The sequence below is a fragment of the Mustelus asterias genome, chromosome 13, assembly GCF_964213995.1.
Source record: "Mustelus asterias chromosome 13, sMusAst1.hap1.1, whole genome shotgun sequence".
Taxonomy (NCBI): Eukaryota; Metazoa; Chordata; class Chondrichthyes; order Carcharhiniformes; family Triakidae; genus Mustelus; species Mustelus asterias.
Genome location: NC_135813.1, coordinates 3385945 through 3410793, shown reverse-complemented (window position 1 = coordinate 3410793; position 24849 = coordinate 3385945). Strand labels below are relative to the sequence as shown.

Genomic DNA, 24849 nt, shown 5'->3' with positions numbered 1-24849 from the left:
GAAGCAGGCCCTTTGGCCCAATTTATCCATGCCGCCCATTTTTTAGCCACTAAGCTAGTTCCAATTGCCCGCATTTGGTCCATATCCCTGTATACCCATCTTACCCCATGTAACTGTCTAAACGCTTTTTAAAAGACAAAATTGTACCCGCCTCTACTACTACCTCTGGCAGCTCATTTCAGACACTCACCACCCACTGAGTGAAAAAATTGCCCCTCTGGACGCTTTTGTATCTCTCCCCTCTCACCTTAAACCTATGCCCTCTAGTTTTGGACTCCCCTACCTTTGGGTAAAGATATTGACTATCTAGCTGATCTATGCCCCTCATTATTTTACAGACCTCTATAAGATCACCCCTCAGCCTCCTACGCTCCAGAGAAAAAAGTCCCAGTCTATCCAGCCTCTCCTTATAACTCAATCCATCAAGTCCCGGTGGCACTTGATTGATTCTTCTTCCACTGCCTTTTTACTGCCAGATCACAACTCACTGCGTTTAAACAAAATTCATCTTCACTCATAGTTCTTTGTTGGTTATTTGAAATCGGTTTCCCCGGTTACCATTGCCCAAACCACCAGAAACAGTTTCTCCTTACTCAACCTCTCAAACTAATTTTGAAGACTTCTTCAGATCTCCTCTTCTCCTCCCCAGTTCTGAGAAGCACAATCCCAGTCTCTCCATCCAACTGAAGTCCCATCTCTCTGCTACCATTCTAGGAAGAAAGGAGGCAGTGGTGTAGTGGTATTGTCACTAGACCAGAGACCCAGGGTAATGCTTTGGGAACCCGGGTTCAAATCCCACCCTGGAACGGTGAAATTTGAATTCAATAAAAAAAATCTGGAATCTGGTGTTGATTGTCGGAAAAACCCATCTGGTTCATGAATGTCCTTTAGGGAAGGAAATCTGCCGTCCTCATCCAGTCTGGCCTACATGGGACTCCAGAGCCACAGCAATGTGGTTGATTCTTAATTGCCCTCTGAAAAATGGCCAAGCAAGCCACTCAGTTCAAGGGCAATTAAGGATGGTGAATCAGCCTGGTGATGGTGTAAAACATAGAATCCCTACAGTACAGAAGGAGGCTATTCGGCCCATTGAGCTTGCACCAACAATAATCCTATCCTATCCCCGTAACCCCACATATTTACCCTGCTAGTTCCCCCGAAACTAGGGTCAATTTAGCACGGCCAATCAACCTAACTCACACATCTTTGGACTGTGGGAGGAAACCGGAGCACCCGGAGGAAACCCACACAGACACGGGGAGAACGTGCAGACTCCACACAGACAGTGACCCAAGCTGGGAATCGAACCCAGGTCCCTGATGCTGTGAGGCAGTTAGTGAGGTTAGGAAGGCCAAATGCTTTTTCTCACCTGTGGTGAACCATCGTTGGTTCCCACTAGATAGTACTGAGCCAGGGTCTGGCCAGTACTACAAGTATGTATATATGTTGCTGTTGGGGTTAGGGATGGGTTGTTCTACTTGTTGCTGTTGGGGTTAGGGTTGGGCTGTTACACCTTGTATTATAGTTATTGTGGTACATCCCAGTCGGGCTCCGCCTCCTGGGAGAGGTATAAAGGTCTCTGCTCTGTCTGGGACCCCTCAGTCTGGGATCGTGTATATAATTAGTAGCTGCCTTGTTTCAGCAAATAAAAGCCTTTATTTCCTGAGCTTCTCAAGCCTCGTGAGTGATAACGCGCATCATCACCTTGACTTTGGCTGTTTCAATTTATGATTCTTTATTTCCTCCATTCTCTCTCCCGCTCCTAATTTTCCAGAGTTGTCAAACAATGCCACGATCATTCTTGGTGAAGATAAAGAGAGCAAACACCTACCACCAGCCCTGGTACACCGAGGATGAAATGTGTCCCAGACTGGAGCCTGTACCACCACCTCCTATCAGTGAGTTCCCTGTAGGATGTGGATAATGTGCGATGTATTAACCTGTGGACATGTGGGTAATAATATTATGATGGGGCAGGGGGGAGGGAATTAATTAGTTGATTATGATATCATGATCCCCTCTGAGGGTCTATCTCATGCTCCAGTTCTCTGTGTCACACTCTTTCTCTCTATCTTGTATCTACATTTCGATCTTGTATCACTTCTTCCTATCACTCTTCTCTCTCATTCTTCCTCTTTCTGTTCCTCTTTGGCTTTCCAACATTGTCTTTTTCCATCACTCGCTGCACCCTTTGCCTGGCGACATTATTAATAGAAACGGCTAATTAAACATTAGCCTTTATAACTAGAGGCTGGAATATAGAGTGGAGGATGTTCTGCTCCAGCTGTACAAAGCCCTGGTTAGAACACATCTGGAGTAAGTGTGTACAGTTCTGGACACTGCGCCTCAGGAAGGAAATAATAGCTTTGGAAGGGGTGCAGTGATAGATTCACGGCAATGTTACCAGGATTCCATTACGAGTTCATAAGCCAGCCCTGGTTGAAGGCAGATTTCATAGAATCATAGAACAGAATCCTCACAGTGCAGAAAGAGGCCATTGGGCCCATCGAGTCTCCACCGACCACAATCCCACCCAGGCCCTATCCCCGTAACCCTACGTATTTAACCTGCTAATCTCCCTGACACTAAGGGGCAATTTAGCATGGCCAGTCCACCTAACCAGCACATCTTTGGACTGTGGGAGGAAACTGGAGGAAACCCATGCAGACACGGGGAGAACGTGCAAACTCCACACAGACAGTGACCCGAGGCCGGAATTTCACTGAGGGTTTTTGGATTTTGAAAATAATTTTTTTTTTAAGTTTCAAAGTTTATTTATTAGTGTCACAAGTAGCTCACATTAACACTACAATGAAGTTAATGTGAAAATCCCCCAGTTGCCACACTCCGGCACTGTTCGGGTACACTGAGGGAGAATTTAGCATGGCCAATCCACCCTAACCAGCACGTTTTTCAGACTGTGGGAGGAAACCGGAGCACCCGGAGGAAACCCACGCAGACACGGGGAGGAGGTGCAGACTCCACACGCACAGTGACCCAAGCCAGGAATCGAACCCGGGTCCCTTGGCGCTGTGAGGCAGCAGTGCTAACCACTGTGTTGGGGTACATAGAGCGAATCTCTTTTGCTTTTGGTGGGGAGGGGTACAGTTCTGGGATAAGGCAACATAACCTCAAAATCCAAGCCAGACCATTCAGGAAAGAACTTCTTCCTGTAAAGGGCGATAGAAATGTGGAATGCTCTCCCACAAGAAGCAGCGATGCTCACTCAACTCATTGTTGTAAATCTAGCATTGAGAGATTTGTACTCACAAAGGATCTTGAGGAATGTGGAGCCAATAAAGTTGGGCTACAGATTATCCAGGATCATACCAAGAGGTGGAACAGGCTCAAGGGACTGGATGGCCTGCTCCTGGTTCCATATTCCCTCTTTCTCACCATCTCTCCATCTCCTATCCACTCTTCATTCCTCAGTCAGCAGATGTAGGACAACATCTTGCTGGGATTCAGGGAATTATTCTCTTTAGTAATATGCTTGAAGGTTATACCTTATTAAAATGCAATCTTGGCTCCAATGTTAATACTGGGTGAGCGTTGGGATTTTTAGATTTTTAATTTGATTTATTATTGTCACATGTATTAACACACAGTGAAAAGTATTGTTTCTTGCGCGCTATACAGACAAAGCATACCGTTCATAGAGAAGAAAAGGAGAGAGCGCAGAATGTAGTGTTACAGTCATAGCTAGGGTGTAGATGCTCCAAGTGAGCAGGTAGGCCGTGAGTTCAAATCCCACCATGGTAAGTAGGATGCCCCGTATGGGGCGGCACGGTGGCACAGTGGTTAGCACTGCTGCCTCTCAGCGCCAGGGATCCCGGTTCAATTCCAGGCTCGGGTCACTGTCTGTGTGGAGTCTGCACGTTCTCCCCGTGTCTGCGTGGGTTTCCTCCGGGTGCTCCGGTTTCCTCCCACTGTCTAAAGATGTGCTGGTTAGGTGGATTGGCCATGCTAAATTGCTCCTTAGTGTCAGGGGGACTAGCAAGGTAAATATGCGGGGTTACAGGGAATAGGGCCTGGGTGGGATTGTGGTCGGTGCAGACTCGATGGGCCGAATGGCCTCCTTCTGCACTGTAGGGATTCTATGATTCTCAGTTATAAAAATTATTTGGAGAAATCTTATACTGCAGGTTGTGAGTGTGCAATATGGTGGCACAGTGGTTAGCACCACCGCCTCACAGCATCTGCACATTCTCCCCATGTCTGCGTGGGTTTCCTCCTTGTGCTCCAGCTTCCTCCCACAGTCCAAAGATGTTAGGCGAAATGGCCATGCTAAGTTGCCCCTTAGTGCCCCAAGATGTGTAGATTGTGGGAATTAACCATGGTAAATTTGTGGGGTCACAGGGAGAGGGTGGAATGGAGGGCCTGGCTTGGATGCTCCTTCGAAGAATCGGTGCAGACGCGATAGGCTGAATGGCCTCCTTCTGCACTGCAGGGAATTCTATGATTTGATGAAATTTGGCCACTTGTGGCGTGTCACAGGAAAATTGGCACGTGAAAAGTTGCCTTAAGATTATAAAAACCCTTTCATGATTTGTGAATAGTTCTGATTATTAATGATAACAATATTGGAGATTTGGGGGGAAGGTCATTTGGCTGACAGTTAAGAATCAATTAAAGTTATAAGGTTTATTTATTTGTCACAAGTAAGGCTTACATTCACACTGCAATGAAGTTACTGTGAAAATCCCCCAGTCGCCACACTCCGGCGCCTGTTCAGGTTACACTGAGGTAGAATTTAGCACGGCCAATGCACCCTAACCAGCACATCTTTGGACTGTGGGAGGAAACTGGAGCACCCGGAGGAAACCCACGCAGACATGGGGAGAACGTACAGATTCCACACAGACAGAACTAAGGGTCACAGTCTAAGAATAAGGGGTAAGCCATTATCCTGAGATGAAGAAGAATTTCTTCACTCAGAGAGTTGTGAAGCTGTGAAATTCTCTACCACAGAGAGCTGTTGGGGCCAATTTGTTAGACATGTCCAAGAGGGAGCTGGACTTGGCCCTTGTGGCTAAAGGGATCAAGGGGTGTGGAGAGAAAGTGGGAGTGGGGATACTGGAAGTACATGATCAACCATGATCACAATGAATGGCGGAGCAGGTTCGAAGGGCTGAATGGCCTCCTCCTGCTCCTATTTTTTATGTTTCTATGATAGTGACCCAAGCTGGGAATTGAACCCAGGCCCCTGGCACTGTGAGGCAGCAGTGCTAACCACTGCGCCACCATGCCGCCCCTGGCCATGGGAAGGCAAGGGTCTGTGATGATGGATCCAGCAGATGACCAATAGCTGGGGTGTGTTCGTTGGGGTGGGGGTGGGGGGGGGGGGGGGAGGGAGGGGGGGGTTTGGGGAGTGGGGGGGGGGGTAGTGCGGTGGGGTGGGGATAGCAGGGGGAGGATGGGGTTGGGGAGTGGGGGGTGTAGTGCAGTGGGGTGGGGATAGCAGGGGGAGGGTGGGGTTGGGGAGTGGGGGGATAGTGTGGTGGGGTGGGGGGGAGGGAGGGTGGGGTTGGGGAGTGGGGGGGGAGTAGTTCGGTGCGGTGGGGTCGGGGGGTGAGAGATTGTGTGATTAAAACCTTCACGATTATATCCAATCAGAGTTGCAAATCCTACTGGCTGGGTGCATGGAAGGGGATTGGTTACCAAGTGACTGTGGAATTTGCATCCAGCCAGAGAGTAATGGCTTTGGGTGAGGAGAAAACAGACAAGAAAAAAACAATCCCAGCCAACAAATGTTTATATATAAACTCTGTGCCAATTATTATGAATCTTTTTTAATGGGCAGGGGGTGGTTTTCGGGACAGGAAGTGGGTTTGTGTTTCTAGCAGTAAACACGGAGACCATTATCTTCCTGCGATCAGCACCTTACGCACAGCTTTCACCGTGAAGAGATTGGGAACTCCAATCCCAAACGCTGCCAATTGCTAATGGGCTGAAAAATGATTTACATAAACCTGGTGTGATATATACCTGATACTATACCTGATCTATAGCATAAACAGGGCAAGCTAACACATCTCCAGAGGTAACTGGGTCATCCAGGGGGCAGGGTGCGGTTGGATTGCGGTGGGGGGGTGGGGGGAATGGGACATGAATGTACACAGATAGATAGATAGACAGATAGGTAGATAGTGGGTTTTTACGGCCTCATTCAAGCGAGACTGGAAAATCCTACCCGAGGTCAACGGATATTTCCATTGGCTGCCCCTCGCCCGCTCTGATTCCGTGGTGGGCGGGGCAAGTGTAGTTACATCTTGCCCTTTTTTGATTTGATTTGATTTGATTTGGTTTATTATTGTCACATGTATTAACATACAGTGAAATGTATTGTTTCTTGCGCGCTATACAGACAAAGCATACCGTTCATAGAGAGGAAAAGGAGAGAGTACAGAATGTAGTGTTACAGTCATAGCTAGGGTGCAGAGAAAGATCAACTTAATGCAAGGTAGGTCCATTCAAAAGTCTGACAGCAGCAGGGAAGAAGCTGTTCTTGAGTCGGTTGGTACGTGACCTCAGACTTTTGTGTCTTTTTCCCGATGGAAGAAGGTGGAAGAGAGAATGTCCGGGGTGCGTGGGGTCCTTTATAATGCTGGCTGCTTTGCCGAGGCAGTGGGAAGTGTAGACAGAGTCAATGGATGGGAGGCTGGTTTGCGTGATGGACTGGGCTACATTCATAACCTTTAGTAGTTGGATTAAGTGTGAGGTCAGGTGTAATGCCTGCTCTTGTCAGCGTGAGCCCTGTATGTCTCCCTTGTGGGGACCATGAATTGGATTCAATTTGAATTGGGTTTTTGGAGTAAGCAGGGCGATGGGTTTAAGGGCTTGCCAAGTCCACTATGCACATTGGCTTTGTAACGCCGAGACAGGAATAACCTATCAAATAATAGGCAGACAGACAAAAGGAACGGGTAGACAGACAGGCAGATAGACAGACGGTCAGAAAGACAGACACAGAGGCGAGCAGACAGACAGACGGATGGATGGGCAGACAGACAGACGGACGGGCAGACAGACAGACAGACAGATGGGTGGATGGGCAGGCGGGTGGACATTTGCTGTATCGTACCAGCCTCATAGCAGCTTATGCCAAACTGAGACGGCAAAACAAATAATCATAATTCATAACATAGTTTAATTAAAGTTTCAAATAATAAAAGATTTGCACAATTATGAACATTGCTGTTTATAAATAGTTACAATACGTTGCTAAATGCTGCTCCCCTGAGCTTACAGTATAAAAATCAAATGCTGCTCTCTGTATTAAAGTTTTATCTATCTGTTTAGTTCAGTAATTCTCACTCATTTACAAACCCTTCCTGACTCTGTGGGACATTGGGCTGCATCATCATCGTCTATTTGTTCAGTATCATATTTGCAGAATGTTGTCTTTTCTCCTGAATTTCATCACACATTTACTTCCGTCTGGTTGTGGCAAGTGATAGCGACAATGGGAGTTTTAGAGTCAGAGTTTTTCAGCGCACAAAGAGGCCCTTTGACCCATCGTATCTATTCTAATCCCATTTTCCAGCACTCGGTCCATGGCCCTGTATGCTAAGGCGTTTCAAGTGCTCATCTAAATGCTTCTGAAATGTTATGAGGGTTCGCGCCCCTCCTACTCTTTCAGGCAGTGAGTTTCAGATCCCCCCCCTCACCTGCCCGTTACCTTAAATCTCTACCCCTTGATTATTGATCCCTCCACGAAGGAAAAGTTTCTTCCCATCTATCTTACCTATGTCCTTCATAATTTTGTATACCTCAGACTGCTCCCTCTGTCCCTCCTCAGCCTTCTCTGTTCTAAGGAAAACAACCCCAGCCTAACCAGCCTCTCTACCTGGGTGAAACGTTCCGTCCCAGGCAGCATCCTGGTGAATCTGCCCTGCAGCCTCTCCAGTGCAATCACATCCTTCCTATAGTGTAGCGACCAGGGCTGCACACAGTCTCCAGCTGTAGCCTCATGAGTGTTTTATACAGCTCCATCATAACCCCACTGCTCTTATAAGACCATAAGATAAAGGAGCGGAATTAGGCCATTCAGCCCATCGAGTCTGCTCCACTATTCAATCATGGCTGATATGATTCTCATCCCCATTCTCTTGCCTTCTCCCCATAACCCTTGATCCCCTTATTGATCAAGAACCTATCTATCTCTCAATGACCTGGCCTCCACAGCCCTCTGTGGCAAAGAGTTCCACAGATTCACCACCCTCTGGCTGAAGAAATTCCTCCTCATCTCAGTCTTCAAAGAGCGTTCCCTTCACTCTGAGGTTGTGCCCTCGAGTTCTAGTCTCTTCCACGAGTGGAAACATCCTCTCCACGTCCATTCTCTCCAGACCTCTCAGTATTCTGTAAGTTTCAACTGGATACCACCCTCATTCTTCTAAGCTCCACCGAGTACAGGCCCAGACTCCTCAACCGCTCCTCATATGACAAGCCCTTAATTCCTATATTCTCTGCCTGGGCTAATAAAGGCAAGTATCCCATATGCCCTCTTAACCACCTTATCTACCTTTCCTGCTGCCTTCAGGGATTTATAGACATCCACCCCAATGTCCCTCTGACCCTCTGTCCTTCCTAGCATCCGACCGTTCATTGGTTATTCCCTTGCCCCGTTAGTCCTTCCAAAATTCCAACACGTTTTTCCCTTTTAACACCAAGGGAACAACATAGAATCATAGAATCCCTACAGGGCAGAAGAAGGCCATTCGGCCCATCGAGTCTGCACTGAGCACAATCCCACCCAGGCCCTATCCCCATGTATTTACCCTAGCTAGTCCCCCTGACATTAAGGGGCAATTTTACCACGGCCAATCCATCTAATCTGCACATCTTTGGACTGTGGGAGGAAACCGGAGCACCCGGAGGAAACTGGGTTCACCTAGGGGGCATAGGTTAAAGGTGCGAGGGGCAAGGTTTAAAGGAGATGTATGAGGCAGGTTTTTTACACAGAGGGTGGTGGGTGCCTGGAACTCGTTGCCGGGGGAGGTAGTGGAAGCTGATACGATAGTGACTTTTAAGAGGCGTCTTGACAAATACATGAATAGGATGGGAATAGAGGGGTATGATCCCCGGAAGGGTAGGGGGTTTTAGTTCAGTCGGGCAGCATGGTCGGTGCAGGCTTGGAGGGCCGAAGGGCCTGTTCCTGTGCTGTAATTTTCTTTGTTCTTTGAAACTCACGCAGACACGGGGAGAACGTGCAGACTCCACACAGACAGTGAGTGACCCAAGCCGGGAAGCGAACCCGGGTCCCTGGCGCTGTGAGGCAGCGGTGCTAAGCACTGTGCCACCATGCCGCTCCATATTGAGTTATTTGAATCAGTCGGAGTAGCTTTGGAACTCGCTACGTTAGATCAGTTTCAATGCTCACTTCTGAATGATTTTGAACTTTGCCACACACTCTAAGGACAAGCCACAATTCCCCTGATCCCACATTTCAGCCCCACAGCACTGTTACCAACTCCTCCAGGACTGCCCTGGAGTCTCCAGCAATTAAAAGATTAATTTCCTTAACGCCACTGGGAGCAACACCTGAGAGAAAATCACAGAGACACTAAAATAAATGGTCTTTAATACAGCTTCCTTTGAACTCTGCTTTATTAAACATTGCAATATTGGCCACTGGAGAGTAAAAGGCAGCTGGAGCAATGGTCAAGAATCAGCCAGTGGGATAATGAAAGGTCCATTTGCTTTTTGATCGGCCGTGGAAAGGCGGGACACTCTGAGATTGGACCTGTCGAGTGACCAATGACAGGGGTTCAGGGCTGCGTTGTTGGAGGCCATGTGGTGAAACCTCCAGGATTCTGTCCAATTCGAGTTGGCAACATCTACTCTGGATACTGGGGGCTCCCGATTGATATTGTGGACAGTGGGGAGGGTCGGCGGAGAACTCGAGCTGCCAGCGTACACCTACAAGACAGCTCTTCCATCAGCGGTGTGTGTAACTCATGCCCCAGCATAGGGGAGAGCCTGACATGGTTAGGGTGCATTGGCCACGCTAAATTCTCCCTCAGTGTATCTGAACAGGTGCCGGAGTGTGGCGACTAGGGGATTTGCACAGTAACTTCATTGCAGTGTTAATGTAAGCCTACTTGTGACAATAATAAATTAACTTTAAAACGATAAAATGTCCCAGAGTGCATCATAGAAGCATTTTCAAACTGAAACTAACGCTGGGATTTTCCAGCCCCGCTGCAGTGTGTTTTCCAGCAGCAGAGGTGGCTCATCATTGACCGCTGGTGGGATCTTCCAGTCCCGCCGAGGTCAATGGTGTTTTCCATGGCTCGCCCGACCCACCACTGGGGAACACGTCTTTGGTGGGGACTGGAAGATCCCGCTGGTGGGAAGGTCTGGAAAATCCCGCCCTGTCATCGAGCCACATATGGAGATATTTGCCGAAATTCTGCTCCTGTTCACGCCGGTGGGATCTTACATCCCGCTGGTGATGAATCCCCGTCGTGGCTTTCCCAGCACCGAGAGGTGTGTTCAATGGTAAATCCTGTTGCCAACGGTGGGGCCATAGGATCCCACCACCAGCAAGTGGGCGCCACATCCCACTGCTGCAAAACACCCTGGGGAACGGGCGGAAAATCCCTCCCATTATGGGGAGACAGCGACCAAAAACCTGCCCAAAGAGATAGGTTTTATGGAGGGTCTGAAAGAGGGGAGAGAGAGAGAGGTGAAGAGGTTTAGCGAGAAATTCTCAGAGCTCAGACGGGCTGAAGAGTGAGGGAAGGGAGAAGGAGACAGACAGCGGGCAGGATTTGAAGAGATTTGGGAGAGTTGTAGACCTGGAGGAGGTGACACCACCCATTTCTCTGGAGGGTTACCAATCCAAAGCACGATACTGGTTACCCGTGATAACAATCGAGAGATAGGATTGACAGTCTTCTAGCAGAAAGGGAGGCTGTTCGGCCCATCATTCCTGTACCAGCTCTTTGGCAGGATTGGAAATTCCCGCCCAAAACCAGTGGGCCTTTTGGCTGTTTCCAAATGTGCCAATCACACAATCCCTCACGGAAAGGACAGGAAAATGGCTGCCGCCGTTGGAACGCTGAGCTTCCATTCTGGAGCAGTGAAGGGTTCTGTAGAAACAATTACTTTCTAAATTTGCCTCCCCGCTCCCCATTAACCACCATCCACCAACCCCCCACCCCTACCCCACCCCCATCTGCCCCCCAAACCACCCCCATCTGCCCCCAAACCACCCCCATCTGCCCCCATCCCACCCCCATCTGCCCCCATCCCACCCCCATCTGCCCCCATCCCACCCCCATCTGCCCCCACCCCACACCATCACCACACTCCCCCCACCCCCCCCCCCGCTCTCACCCCCACCCCCTCCCGCCATTCCCCCCACCCCTACCCCACCCCCATCTGCCCCCATCCCACCCCCACCTGTCCCCATCCCACCCCCACCTGCCCCCACCCCACACCGTCACCGCACTCCCCCCACCCCCCGCTCTCACCCCCACCCCCTCCCGCCATTCCCCCCACCCCCTGTTATTGTGAAAACAGGCCGGTTTGCTGAACAATGTGGCAGAGATTAACAGGCTGCGGATTTTTTCACACTGGTTTAAAGTCTGGAATTTGGGGCAGTTAAACCAAAGGCTCTGTATTCAAATCAGCCTCATTCAAACCACGGCCTGCCTGACACTGTGGGGGGGTGGGTGGAGGCAGCCGGTAACTGCAGCAACACCTGGGCGTTGTGAACACTGAGGCACAAGGAGAGGCTGCACACAGAGAACAGTGAACGAAACAACGCCCGGAGAGGATTCTTACACTGACAGAATCAGAACATTCACCCTCTCAACATCAACCTTTATAAACTTCACTCTCCTGTGTAACGCCCCCTGTTGACGCCTCTCCGCTCTCTCTGTCCCGGACACTCTGCGGGAGAGGGGCTTCCACATTCCTCACTGTATTTATTCATGATTATTTTATTTTGATATATTTATATTCAGCTGCCTGAGCTGTAAGCTCTGGTGTCCCTCCTCTCTACCTCGCTTACTATCCTGGGCTGTAGATTATATCTCGGTCGGTTTGATGAAGTCTTTGTTCTTTAGCAGGTTAACTGTCAGTCTTTGTTAACAACTAGAACTATTTACAAACATACAGTAAAGGTACCAGCTGGGATCTGTCTCCAGACTGAGGCCTGAGCACAGGAGTGTGCCAACACCACACGGCTCTGCCCCTGTGCCACACGGCTCTGTCTCTGTGCCACACATGCCCCTGGGTGCAGGTCATGTGTTCTCTTACATCACTGTGGGGGTGGTACAGCTGTCCCACATTAACCCTGAATATGCCAGTCCCTTATACTACACTTACCTCCTTGTCACCAACCTCCCTGACCAAGCTCTTATTCACCTGACCAAATATTTCTTTATGTGGCTCGATGTTTAATTATGTTTTATAATGCTTCTGTGAAACACCTTGGCATGTTTTAATTTGTTAAATTTGCTATATAAATGTAAGATATTTTTTCTTAATCCTATCCTGGGAAGGGGGCGTCTCCCCATCCGTCCCAATCCCCACCATCTCCCCGTTAAAAGTAAAGTTTATTTATTAGTGTCACAAGTAGGCTTACATTAACACTGCAATGAAGTTACTGTGAAAATCCCCTAATCGCCACACTCCGGCACCTATTTGGGTACCTATTTGGGTACAGTGAGGGAGAATTTAGCTTGGCCAATGCACCCTAACCAGCACGTCTTTTGGACTGTGGGAGGAAACCGGAGCACCCGGAGGAAACCCACGCAGACACGGGGAGAATGTGCAAACTCCACACAGACAGTGACCCGAGCCGGGAATCGAACCCAGGTCCCTGGTGCTGTGAGGCAGCAGTGCTAACCACTGTGCCACCCAGTCCCAATCCCCACCGCCTCCCATTAGTCACAAGTAGTCATTAATGCTCCGCTCATTCCCATTGGCACTGCAAATTTTCCATTCAAATGCGTTTATCCAATTCCCCTTCGTGAGCTCTGATTGAGTTTGCTTCCTCTGCCCTTTCTTTGGGCACCATTTATTTCCCTGGTTTGGCATCACCCCCAATACAGTGACTACACTTGAAAAATACTTCATTGGCTGTAAAGTTAAAATAAAAAGGGAAGGGAGTGAGGGAGAAATCTTGGGGGACGGAAAGATTAATGAAACCGCAGCAGAAGTGAAAATAAGTTGTGAGTAAATACTCCTTCCTCGTAAGATTTGGAAAAGGTGTCTAGTTTTTCTGGCTTTTTCCAGATTCGCCCATTTGGTCTCCAGTGCAATGCGTGGACCCCAGCACGGGGGTGAAAGGTCATGACCCCGAGCCTGAGCAGGAGCAGCCTCCAAGGGAGAACAATGCAGCCTATGAGAGGGTGTCTCCATGCCACATGACTAAGGACACCACCCACACCTTCGCGTCAGGTACCGAGATCTCGCTTCGTGTTTGTGAGCTGCAATGCCCCCTCATTTAAAAGGTTGCGGAGCGCGAACAACAAGAACATTTTCACTTGAAAACCTTAAATCTCAATTTACACCTGGACTCGTGAGTGTACGAGGAACAAGACTCACATTCTATAGTGACTTCCGTGATCTCAGGGTGGTCCAAACTGCTTTGGAACCATTGAAGTATGTTTGAGATGTGGTCACTACTGTAACAGTGTAGGAAACGGAGCAACCAATCTACTCTCAACAAACTCCCACAAATTGATTTGATTTATTATTGTCACATGTATTAACACACAGTGAAAAGTATTGCTTCTTGCGAGCTATACAGACAAAGCAAACGAGAGAGTGCAGAATGTAGTGTTACAGTCATAGCTAGGGTGTAGAGAAAGATCAACTTAATGCAAGGTAGGTCCGTTCAAAAGTCTGACAGCAGCAGGGAAGAAGCTGTTCTTGAGTCGGTTGGTGCGTGACCTCAGACTTTTGTATCTTTTTCCCGACGAAAGAAGGTGGAAGAGAGAATGTCCGGGGTGTGTGGGGTCCTTAATTATGCTGGCTGCTTTGCCGAGGCAGCGGGAAGTGTAGACAGAGTCAATGGATGGGAGGCTGGTTTGTGTGATGGGTTGGGCTACATTCATGACCTTTTGTAGTTCCTTGCGATCTTGGGCAGAGCAGGAGCCCCATACCAAGCTGTGATACAACCAGAAAGAATGCTTTCTATGGTGCAACTGTAAATGTTGGTGAGAGTCGTAGCTGACATGCCAACTTTCCTTAGTCTTCTGAGGAAGTAGAGACTTTGGTGGGATTTCTTAACTATAGTTATGTTTCTTAACTATAGTTATGTCACTAACCCAACTGAATGGATTGTGTTATCTGTGGCAATAAGAACGGGAGTTACTTGTTGTACTGATTTACTGAGACTGATTATCCCTCCGTCTCAGATCTGAGAGAAATGGAATTCTGCTTGACATCCTGGGAGTAAGAGTTTCCGCACAAAACCTGTGTGCCCACCAGCTGCCCGATTTCAGGGTCCGATTTTGCTTTAAGTGGGAAGCGTCCAAGATCCCGTAAGCATGTGCCAGGCATAACAGTGACCCATCCAAACTCAACCGTGCCACCTGCCCTGCCTCTGTGCTCACTGACCTAGATAGGTTCCTGGGTGAGCAATGCCTCGATTTTAAAATTTCTAAAGCTTGTTTTCCTCACCCCTCCATGACCCCACCCCGTCCCTAATTCGGTAACCTCCTCTAACCCACAGCCCCTCCGAAAGAAAGGATATTATTAAATGAGAAAGAGTGCAGAAAAGATTTACTAGGATGCTACCGGGACTTGATGTTTGAGTTATAAGGAGAGGCTGGATAGACTGGGACTTTTTTCTCTGGAGTGTAGAAGGCTGAGGGGTGATCTTATAGAGACCTATAAAATAATGAGGGGCACAGATCAGCTAGATAGTCAATATCTTTTCCCAAAGGTAGGGGAGTCTAAAACTAGAGGGCATAGGTTTAAGGTGAGAGGGGAGAGATACAAAAGTGTCCAGAGGGGCAATTTTTTCACACAGAGGGTGGTGAGTGTCTGGAACGAGCTGCCAGAGGTAGTAGTAGAGGCGGGTATAATGTTGTCTTTTAAAAAGCATTTAGACATTTACATGGGTAAGATGGATATAGAGGGATATGGGCCAAATGCGGGCAATTGGGATTAGCTTAATGCTTTAAAAATAAGGGCGGCATGGACAAGTTGGGCCGAAGGGCCTGTTTCCATGCTATAAACCTCTATGACTCTATGACCCTTCGAGGTCTCGGTGCTCCTCTAACTCTGGCCTCTTGTGCATTTCCAATTTCCATTGCTCCACCACCGGTGGCCACGCCTTCAGCTGCCTGGGCCCCAGGCTCTGGAATTCCCTTTCAGAGCTGAACCAGTCCTGTCGGTAACATTCTCATCCTGGGTATATCAGCCTCTGGGTTCAGGTCCCACTCCAGGATTTGAGCAAGGCTGGAGCTCCAGTGCAGCAGCGAGGGAGTGCCACACAGCTGAAGGTCCACTTGGGAACCTGTCTCGGGGGCAGGGGATTCATATGGTGTTCGTGGAAGTGGAAATGACTCGGGTTGGGAAGCATTTTCCGATCGGGGCCATTGTGATCTCCTGGACTCGTTTTGATCGCCTCAGGGGGTCGGAGAGGAATTTCCCAGATTTTTTTTTCCCCATATTGGCCCTGGGGTTTTTCACTCTGGGTTTTCGCCTCTCCCTGGAGATCACATGGTCTGGAATGGGGGGGTGGGGGTAAGTTAATAGGTTGTAATGAACAAAGCATCGTAGCTGTGAGGGACAGCTCGGTGGATAGGATATTGGTATGTAGATAGGCTGGAAAATTGGGCGGGGATCCTGGATTCAGGATTCAATCCTGGACCGGGGAGCGGCGCGGGCTTGGAGGGCCGAAGGGCCTGTTCCTGTGCTGTATTGTTCTTTGTTCTTTGTTCTTTGTTCCAGAAGAGGTATTAACCTGAGACCCTGGCTGCCCTCTCAGGTGAACATAAAAGATCCCACGGCACTAGGTTGAAGAAGAGTTGGGGAGTTTTCCCCATGTGTCAGTACAAAAATCTGAGGTCACGTACCAACCATCTCAAGAACAGCTTGTTCCCTGCTGCTATCAGACTTTTGAATGGACCTACCTTGCACTAAGCTGATCTTTCTCTACACCCGAGCTAGGACTGTGACACTACATTCTGCCCTCTCTCCTTTCCTTCTCCCCTATGTACTCTATGAACAGTATGCTTTTTCTGTATAGTGCGCAAGAAACAATACTTTTCACTGTATCCCGATACATGTGACAGTAATAAATCAAATCAAAATATTAATTGCTCAATCAACATCACAAGAAACAGAGTGATTATGTTGCTGTTTTTGGGGTCTTATTGTGCAGAAATTGGCCGCTGCGTTTCTCACATTACAACAGTGACGACCCTTCACAAAGTACATCATCGGCTGTAAAGCGCTTCCGGACATCCTGAGGTCTTGGAAGGTAGAAATGCAAGGCCGAGATTCTCCCAAAAAAATTCTAAATCCCCAATTTGTGGGAAAAAGGGAGTAAATCCCTGCGGATTTTTTAGCGTGATTTCCAGAATGAATCTCTGACACTGTGCATTGCAGCGGATTGGGAGAATCACCTCCCCAAGTCTTTTTGTCATCAAATCATGTAACAAACACCTGGTTTCCTTTCCACTTGACTGTGGGCGGGTGGTATATTAGGAGATGGGCGTCTAAGATGACCAATGGCGGGAGAGTGAAGTGCGTGGGGGACGGGACGGGGATGGGGGAGGGACGACGGGTGTGGTTGGGGGTCATGTGATGAACTGTCCAGGAACGTCCAATCAGGATTGGCAGCCCTGGGTTGTGTCAGGTTTTGGAATGCCAATGGGCCAATAGGATTGACTGTACCTCATCATTTACTTTAGCTTCTTTCTGTTGCAGTGTCGGGCTCCCTGCCCCAGAGATACCCCAGCAGTAAGGCGTTGCTATCCTCCAGCTGCACTCCCGGCTTTCCCTGGGACACCTTCCAGAATGTGTATGATTTCTGCCATCTGATCGGCGCGCCGGATTTGTACGGCTCTCCGATTTCTAGTCCAGTGGAAGTTGATCAGCCCATCGATTACAGCACCCATTACAACTCACAATCCCCCGCTTACAACTGCATCAAGTGTAACAAGGTAACTGCAACTGAGAGGGGAGACGCCCCCCTCAGCCCCGCTCAGCCCACCTGGTTTGTACAGGTTACAATCCCCGCCCATTACTGGTTCAGTGGGTGACGTCCTTACCTCCCAGTCAGTAGGCTGTAGGTTCAAATCCCACTCCACAGAATTAACGTGTAAACTAGGCGACTGAGGGTGTGCTGCAGTGTTGGAGGAGCCATCTTTCAAATGCAATGTAAAACTGATGCCCAATCTGATTGCAGAATCATAGAATCCCCACAGTGCAGGAGGAGGCTATTCGGCCCATCGAGCCTGCACCGACAACAATCCCACCCAGGTCCTGTCGCTGTAACCCCAAGTATTTTACCTACTAGTCCCCCTGACACTAACGGGCAATTTAGCATGGCCACCCAACCTAACCCACACACCTTTGGAATGTGGGAGGAAACTGGAGCACCCGGAGGAAACCCACGCAGACACAGGGAGAAGGTGCATTCTCCGCACAGACATTGACCCAAGCCGGGAATCGAACCACTGGCGCTGTGAGGCTGCAGTGCTAACCACTGTGCCACCCATTGTTAGGGGTGGGTGTAAAAGCCCCCTCAACTCTATTTTAAAGAGGAGGGGGAGTTCACTCCAGCGTACTGGCCAATATTAAAATCACAATAAGAACATGAGAACTAGGAGCAGGAGTCGGCCATCTGGCCTCTCAAGCTTGCTCCGCCACTCAATAAGATCATGGCCTTAAAAACATTCAATGAGGTAGCCTCAACTGCTTCACTGGGCAGGGAATTCCACAGATTCACAACCCTTCGTGTGAAGAAGTTCCTCCTCAACTCAGTCCTAAATCTGCTTCCCCTTATTTTGAGGCCATGCCCCCTAGTTCTAGTTTCACCCGCCAGTGGAAACAACCTCCCTGCTTCTATCTTATCTTTTCCCTTCATAATCTTATATGTTTCTATAAGATCCCCCCTCATTCTTCTGAATTCCAATGAGTATAGCCCCAGTCTACTCAATCTCTCCTCATAAGCCAACCCTCTCAACGCTGGAATCAACCTAGTGAATCTCCTCTGAAGTTCTGGTCATTATGTTTGTGGGATCTCGCTTTGCGCAACTTGGTATTTCCAACAGTGACTTCACTACAGAAGTGTTTAATTGGTTGTAAATGTTTTGGGGAGTTCTGAAAGAGGCTATAGAAATGCAAATGTCTCTTTATAAGGTGCCTGGGAATTTTGTTTGAAGAAAATAAAAATCTTACCTCATCTCTGGGGCTTCCTGGCATTTCCTTGGTTTGGCTGCCAGCACCAGTTGGGCCTATCAGCGGGCAGGTACGCCTCAATCATAGAATCCCTACAATGCAGAAGGAGGCCATTCAGCCCATCTAGTCTGCATCGACTCTCCGAAAGAGTTCAGAAAAATGAGGGGGGATCTCATAGAAACCAATAAAATTCTAACAAGACGAGACAGGGTCAATGCAACAAGGATGTTTCCAATGATGGGGCTGTTCAGAATCAGGGGTCACAGTCTGAAGCTAGAGGGTAGACAGTTTGAGACAGAGGTGAGGACAAATTTCTTCACCCAGAGGGTGGTGAATGTGTGGAATTCACTCCCACAGAAAGTAGTTTAGGCCAAAACATTGAATGTTTTTAAGAAGCAGTTAGATATAGCTCTTGAGGTGAAGGAGATCAAAGGATGGCGGGGTGGAGGGGGGGGGGGGGGCGGGGGCGGGAGGTGGTGGCGGGAGGCAGAATCAGGCTATTGAGTTGGACGATCAGCCATGATCATAATGAATGGTGGAGCAGATTCGAAGGGCCAAATGGCCTCCTCCTGCTCCTATTTTCTATGTTTCTAACCCAGGTCTGCTGGCACTGTGAGGCGGCACCTTATCTCATATGGGATACGCAACTCCATATTTACACCAGGTCCCACTGGGAATGAATGGAAATGGGAATGAGAATGGGAGAATGGGTGCTCTCTGCCACTGAATGTGACGTGGGAGTACAGTCCGCGATCCTCGATTCACCAGGAAAGGCCTCTGGAGATCTTCATGTTTAACAGAGCAACTTCTCCCAACAGGTTTTCTCCACAGCTCACGGCCTGGAGGTCCATGTCAGGAGGTCACACAGTGGGATGCGACCTTTCGCCTGTGACCTTTGTGGGAAAACGTTTGGCCATGCAGTCAGCTTGGAGCAACACATGAACATTCACTCACAGGTAACTGAGGCCGGGCTTTAGCTATAACATCACCCCGTCCTGTGTTTAAAATAACAAGCTCCACAAACCCACCAAAAGGTGGGACCCTGTACCCCAGTGAGAGTCAGCACCCTCGGGAGAGGAGGGGGGACCCTGTACCCCAGTGAGAGTCAGCACCCTCGGGAGAGGAGGGGGGACCCTGTACCCCAGTGAGAGTCAGCACCCTCAGGAGAGGAGGGGGACCCTGTACCCCAGTGAGAGTCAGCACCTTCAGGAGAGGAGGGGACCCTGTACCCCAGTGAGAGTCAGCGCCTTCAGGAGAGGAGGGGGGACCCTGTACCCCAGTGAGAGTCAGCACCCTCGGGAGAGGAGGGGGGACCCTGTACCCCAGTGAGAGTCAGCACCTTCAGGAGAGGAGGGGGGACCCTGTACCCCAGTGAGAGTCAGCACCCTCAGGAGAGGAGGGGGACACTGTACCCCAGTGAGAGTCAGCACCTTCAGGAGAGGAGGGGGGACCCTGTACCCCAGTGAGAGTCAGCACCTTCAGGAGAGGAGGGGGACCCTGTACCCCAGTGAGAGTCAGCACCCTCAGGAGAGGAGGGGGGACCCTGTACCCCAGTGAGAGTCAGCACCTTCAGGAGAGGAGGGGGGACCCTGTACCCCAGTGAGAGTCAGCACCTTCAGGAGAGGAGGGGGGACCCTGTACCCCAGTGAGAGTCAGCACCCTCGGGAGAGGAGGGGGACCCTGTACCCCAGTGAGAGTCAGCACCTTCAGGAGAGGAGGGGGGACCCTGTACCCCAGTGAGAGTCAGCACCTTCAGGAGAGGAGGGGGGACCCTGTACCCCAGTGAGAGTCAGCACCTTCAGGAGAGGAGGGGGACCCTGTACCCCAGTGAGAGTCAGCACCCTCGGGAGAGGAGGGGGGACCCTGTACCCCAGTGAGAGTCAGCACCCTCGGGAGAGGAGGGGGACCCTGTACCCCAGTGAGAGTCAGCACCTTCAGGAGAGGAGGGGGGACCCTGTACCCCAGTGAGAGTCAGCACCTTCAGGAGAGGAGGGGGACCCTGTACTCCAGTGAGAGTCAGCACCCTCGGGAGAGGAGGGGGGACCCTGTACCCCAGTGAGAGTCAGCACCCTCAGGAGAGGAGGGGGACCCTGTGCCCCAGTGAGAGTCAGCACCTTCAGGAGAGGAGGGGGACCCTGTGCCCCAGTGAGAGTCAGCACCTTCAGGAGAGGAGGGGACCCTGTACCCCAGTGAGAGTCAGCACCCTCGGGAGAGGAGGGGGACCCTGTACCCCAGTGAGAGTCAGCACCTTCAGGAGAGGAGAGGAACCTGTACCCCAGTGAGAGTCAGCACCCTCGGGAGAGGAGGGGACCCTGTACCCCAGTGAGAGTCAGCACCTTCAGGAGAGGAGGGGGACACTGTACCCCAGTGATAGTCAGCACCTTCAGGAGAGGAGGGGGACCCTGTACCCCAGTGAGAGTCAGCACCTTCAGGAGAGGAGGGGGGACCCTGTACCCCAGTGAGAGTCAGCACCTTCAGGAGAGGAGGGGACCCTGTACCCCAGTGAGAGTCAGCACCTTCAGGAGAGGAGGGGGACCCTGTGCCCCAGGTAGAGTCAGCACCCTCGGGTGAGGAGGGAGAGGATTTGGAATTGTGACAGTACCTCTTGATGCTGCGTATTAAACCTCATGGACATGTTTGATTTTTAAGGCTCGAACTCACTCGAATTATTTTCTTTTGCAGGAAAGAATCTTCGAATGTAAAATGTGTGGGAAAAGCTTCAAGAGATCGTCCACATTGTCTACTCACCTACTGATTCACTCAGACACCCGACCTTACCCCTGCCAGTACTGTGGGAAACGCTTCCACCAGAAATCAGACATGAAGAAGCATACCTACATTCACACAGGTACACAGGAATATACCTACATTCACACAGGTACATGGGAATATACCTACATTCACACAGGTACATGGGAATATACCTACATTCACACAGGTACATGGGAATATACCTACATTCACACAGGTACATGGGAATATACCTACATTCACACAGGTACATAGGAATATACTTACATACACACAGGTACACACATAATTTAAACAATGTGATAATGACCAGATGATCTGTTTTGACAATATTGGGTGAGGATAAACTATTGGCTGTGACACTGCGGGGAACCACTGCACTTTCCTCAAAACAGTGGCCTCCTGAGAGAGCAGACATGGTTTAACGTTTTGGGCAGAGTTCTCCGCTCTCCTCTGTGGCAGGACCCATTGCGAGTGAGAACGGAAAATTTGGTGTTCCAGATAAAACCCCGGCAGCCAATGAGGATGGAAAGTTTCAGCCCTGATCTGAGACACAGCTACTCCAACAGTGCAGCACTCCCTCAGCACTGAGCCTCTGACAGTGCGGCACTCCCTCAGTACTGACCCTCTGACAGTGCGGCGCTCCCTCAGTACTGACCCTCTGACAGTGCGGCACTCCCTCAGTACTGACCCTCTGACAGTGCGGCACTCCCTCAGTACTGACCCTCTGACAGTGCGGCACTCCCTCAGTACTGACCCTCTGACAGTTTGGCACTCCCTCAGTACTGACCCTCTGACAGTGTGGCACTCCCTCAGTACTGACCCTCTGACAGTGCGGCACTCCCTCAGTATTGACCCTCTGACAGTGCAGCACTCCCTCAGTACTGACCCTCTGACAGTGCGGCACTCCCTCAGCACTGACCCTCTGTCAGTGCGGCACTCCCTCAGTACTGACCCTCTGACAGTGCGGCACTCCCTCAGCACTGACCCTCTGACAGTGCAGCACTCCCTCAGTACTGACCCTCTGACAGTGTGGCACTCCCTCAGCACTGACCCTCTGACAGTGCGGCACTCTTTCAGTACTGACCCTCTGACAGTGCGGCACTCTCTCAGTACTGACCCTCTGACAGTGCAGCACTCCCTCAGTACTGACCCTCTGACAGTGTGGCACTCCCTCAGTACTGACCCTCAGTCAGTGTGGCACTCCCTCAGCACTGACCCTCTGACAGTGCGGCACTCCCTCAGCACTGACCCTCTGACAGTGCGGCACTCCCTCAGTACTGACCCTCTGACAGTGCGGCACTCCCTCAGTACTGACCCTCTGACAGTGCGGCACTCCCTCAGTACTGACCCTCTGACAGTGCGGCGCTCCCTCAGTACTGACCCTCTGACAGTACGGCACTCTCTCAGTACTGACCCTCTGACAGTGCGGCACTCCCTCAGCACTGACCCTCTGACAGTGCGGCACTCCCTCAGTACTGACCCTCTGACAGTGCGGCACTCCCTCAGTACTGACCCTCTGACAGTGCCCAGAGCTTCGAACGCCAGGGTGAGAATGCTCAGTTACAAATGTGACATTAAATTTTGATGACACTCGTAGTTCAAAAGCCCTTGCGATACGCTCCCTCCTGTGATTGGAAACATTACTGAGGCCCGATCACACACTTCACTCCCCACCGTGGTGGCAGCATCATGCTAGTCTGAGGGCTCATAGAATCCTACAGTGCAGAAGGAGGCCATTCAGCCCATCGAATCTGCAACGACCACAATCCCACCCAGGTCCCATCCCCATAACCCCACGTATTTTCCCTGTGACACTAAGGGGCAATTTATTTTGGCTTTTATTTTTAACATTCCGATTGCGGAAGGAAACCGGAGCACCCGGAGGAAACCCACACAGACACGGGGAGAACGTGCAAACTCCACACAGACAGTGACCCAAGCTGGAAATCGAACCCGGTCCCTGGCGCTGTGAGGCAGCAGCGCTAACCACTGTGCCACCCAGCCACATTACAACAGTGGCTACACTTCAAAGACCGATTTCCTTGGCTGTAGCGCTGTGGGGTGTCCTGAGGTGAGAGAAGGCAGGAAGGAAGCGCGAGCTCTTTGTTAACGTGTCTTTTTGGTCCTGTTTTATTTCCAGGCGAGAAGCCTCACAAGTGCCAGGTGTGTGGCAAATCGTTCAGCCAGAGCTCCAACCTCATCACTCACAGCCGCAAACATTCCGGCTTCAAACCTTTCGGCTGCGAGCTGTGCGCCAAAGGCTTCCAGCGAAAGGTGGATCTGCGGCGTCACCGGGAGACGCAGCACGGTCTGAAGTGTTAGGTTCCGGCCGCCATCCAACAGTGGGCAGCCACCACTGACCGTTCCACAGTGACCGACAGCACCCGCCCTTCCACACCGACGCCTAACAGCTGGGCAGAGGGCATCGCCTGGGCAACCCCCGGGCATTAAACCGAGAGAAACTGGACAATGCCCAGGAAAGAACATCTGGTCCCTCTTTGCTCTCACATCCCCCCCCTCACCCCCACCTCCCTCCCACCCCCACCTCCCTCCCACCCCCACCTCCCTCCGCACCCCCCTCCTACCCCTCACCCCTACCTCCCCCCCACCCCCACCTCCCTTCGCACCCCCCTCCTACACCCTCACCCCCACCTCCCCCCCCACCCCCACCTCCCTCCCACCTCCCTCCCCATCCCCCACCTCCCCCCTCCCTCCCCACCCCCCACCCACTCCCACCTCCCTCCCCACCCCCCACTTCCCCCCACCTCCCCCCCCACCCCCCACCTCCCTCCAGACCCCCCTCCTACCCCTCACCCCTACCTCCCCCCCACTCCCACCTCCCTCCCACCTCCCTCCCCATACCCCACCTCCCCCCCTCCCTCCCCACTCCCCGCCTACCCCTCACCCCTACCTCCCCCCCACCCCCACCTCCCTCCCACCCCCACCTCCCTCCCACCTCCCTCCCCATCCCCCACCTCCCCCCCTCCCACCCCACCCTCCACCTCCCTCCCCACCCCTCCATCCTCATTGGGGACATTCGAAAAAATCTCGCATTTTCAGAAAACTGTCTTTGCAAAGTTCTGTTTATGAGTTGTAATGATATTGGACATGGGAAGTAAAGGTGCTTGATGGATAAGGGGAGACAATGGCCTAGTGGTATTATCGCTAGGCTATTAATCCTGAGACCCAGGGGAATGTTCTGGGGACTCGGGTTCGAATCCCGCCACGGCAGATGGTGGAATTTGAATTCAATAAAATAAATCTGGAATTAAGAATCTACTGATGACCATGAAACGATTGTCGGGAAAACCCATCTGGTTCACTAATGTCCCTTTAGGGAAGGAAATCTGCCGTCCTTACCCGGTCTGGCCTACATGTGACTCCAGACCCACAGCAATGTGGTTGACTCTCAACTGCCCTCTGAAATGGCCTAGCCACTCAGTTTAAGGGAAATTAAGGATGGACAATTATAAGATGGGCCAACCAGTGACGCCCGTGTCCCACGAATTAATTAAAAAAAAGTCAAGGATCATCCAATGAGGCTCATGAAAAGTCAATTCTCGTTCTGATTGGCTGTGGGAAGGTTGGAAGATGGACATAAAGGTAAATTACTGCAGATGCTGGAATCTGAAACAAAGACAGAAAATGCTGGAAAATCTCAGCAGGTCCGACAGCACCTGTGGAGAGAAACACTGGCTCTATTCTCTCTGCAGTTGC

The 24849-nt window shown here is 50.6% G+C and overlaps 1 protein-coding gene across 3 annotated transcripts in view; it reads left to right on the top strand.

Annotated features, from left to right (window-relative positions):
- gfi1b (growth factor independent 1B transcription repressor) overlaps window positions 1-23815 on the top strand; it is a 29200-nt gene extending 5385 nt beyond the window's left edge. The window contains exons 2-7 of one of the 3 annotated variants that reach the window (XM_078226181.1): window positions 1775-1898; window positions 13252-13416; window positions 16903-17138; window positions 19197-19334; window positions 21061-21226; window positions 23273-23811. In XM_078226181.1, the coding sequence (XP_078082307.1) occupies window positions 1787-1898; window positions 13252-13416; window positions 16903-17138; window positions 19197-19334; window positions 21061-21226; window positions 23273-23454 (999 nt within the window). In that variant the 5' untranslated portion in view covers window positions 1775-1786 and the 3' untranslated portion in view covers window positions 23455-23811. Of the gene's footprint in view, window positions 1-1774; window positions 1899-13251; window positions 13417-16902; window positions 17139-19196; window positions 19335-21060; window positions 21287-21376; window positions 21843-23272 lie in introns of those variants that run through there. The other 2 variants (XM_078226182.1, XM_078226183.1) reach the window with 2 other exon arrangements.
- The last annotated feature ends 1034 nt before the right edge of the window (window positions 23816-24849 follow it).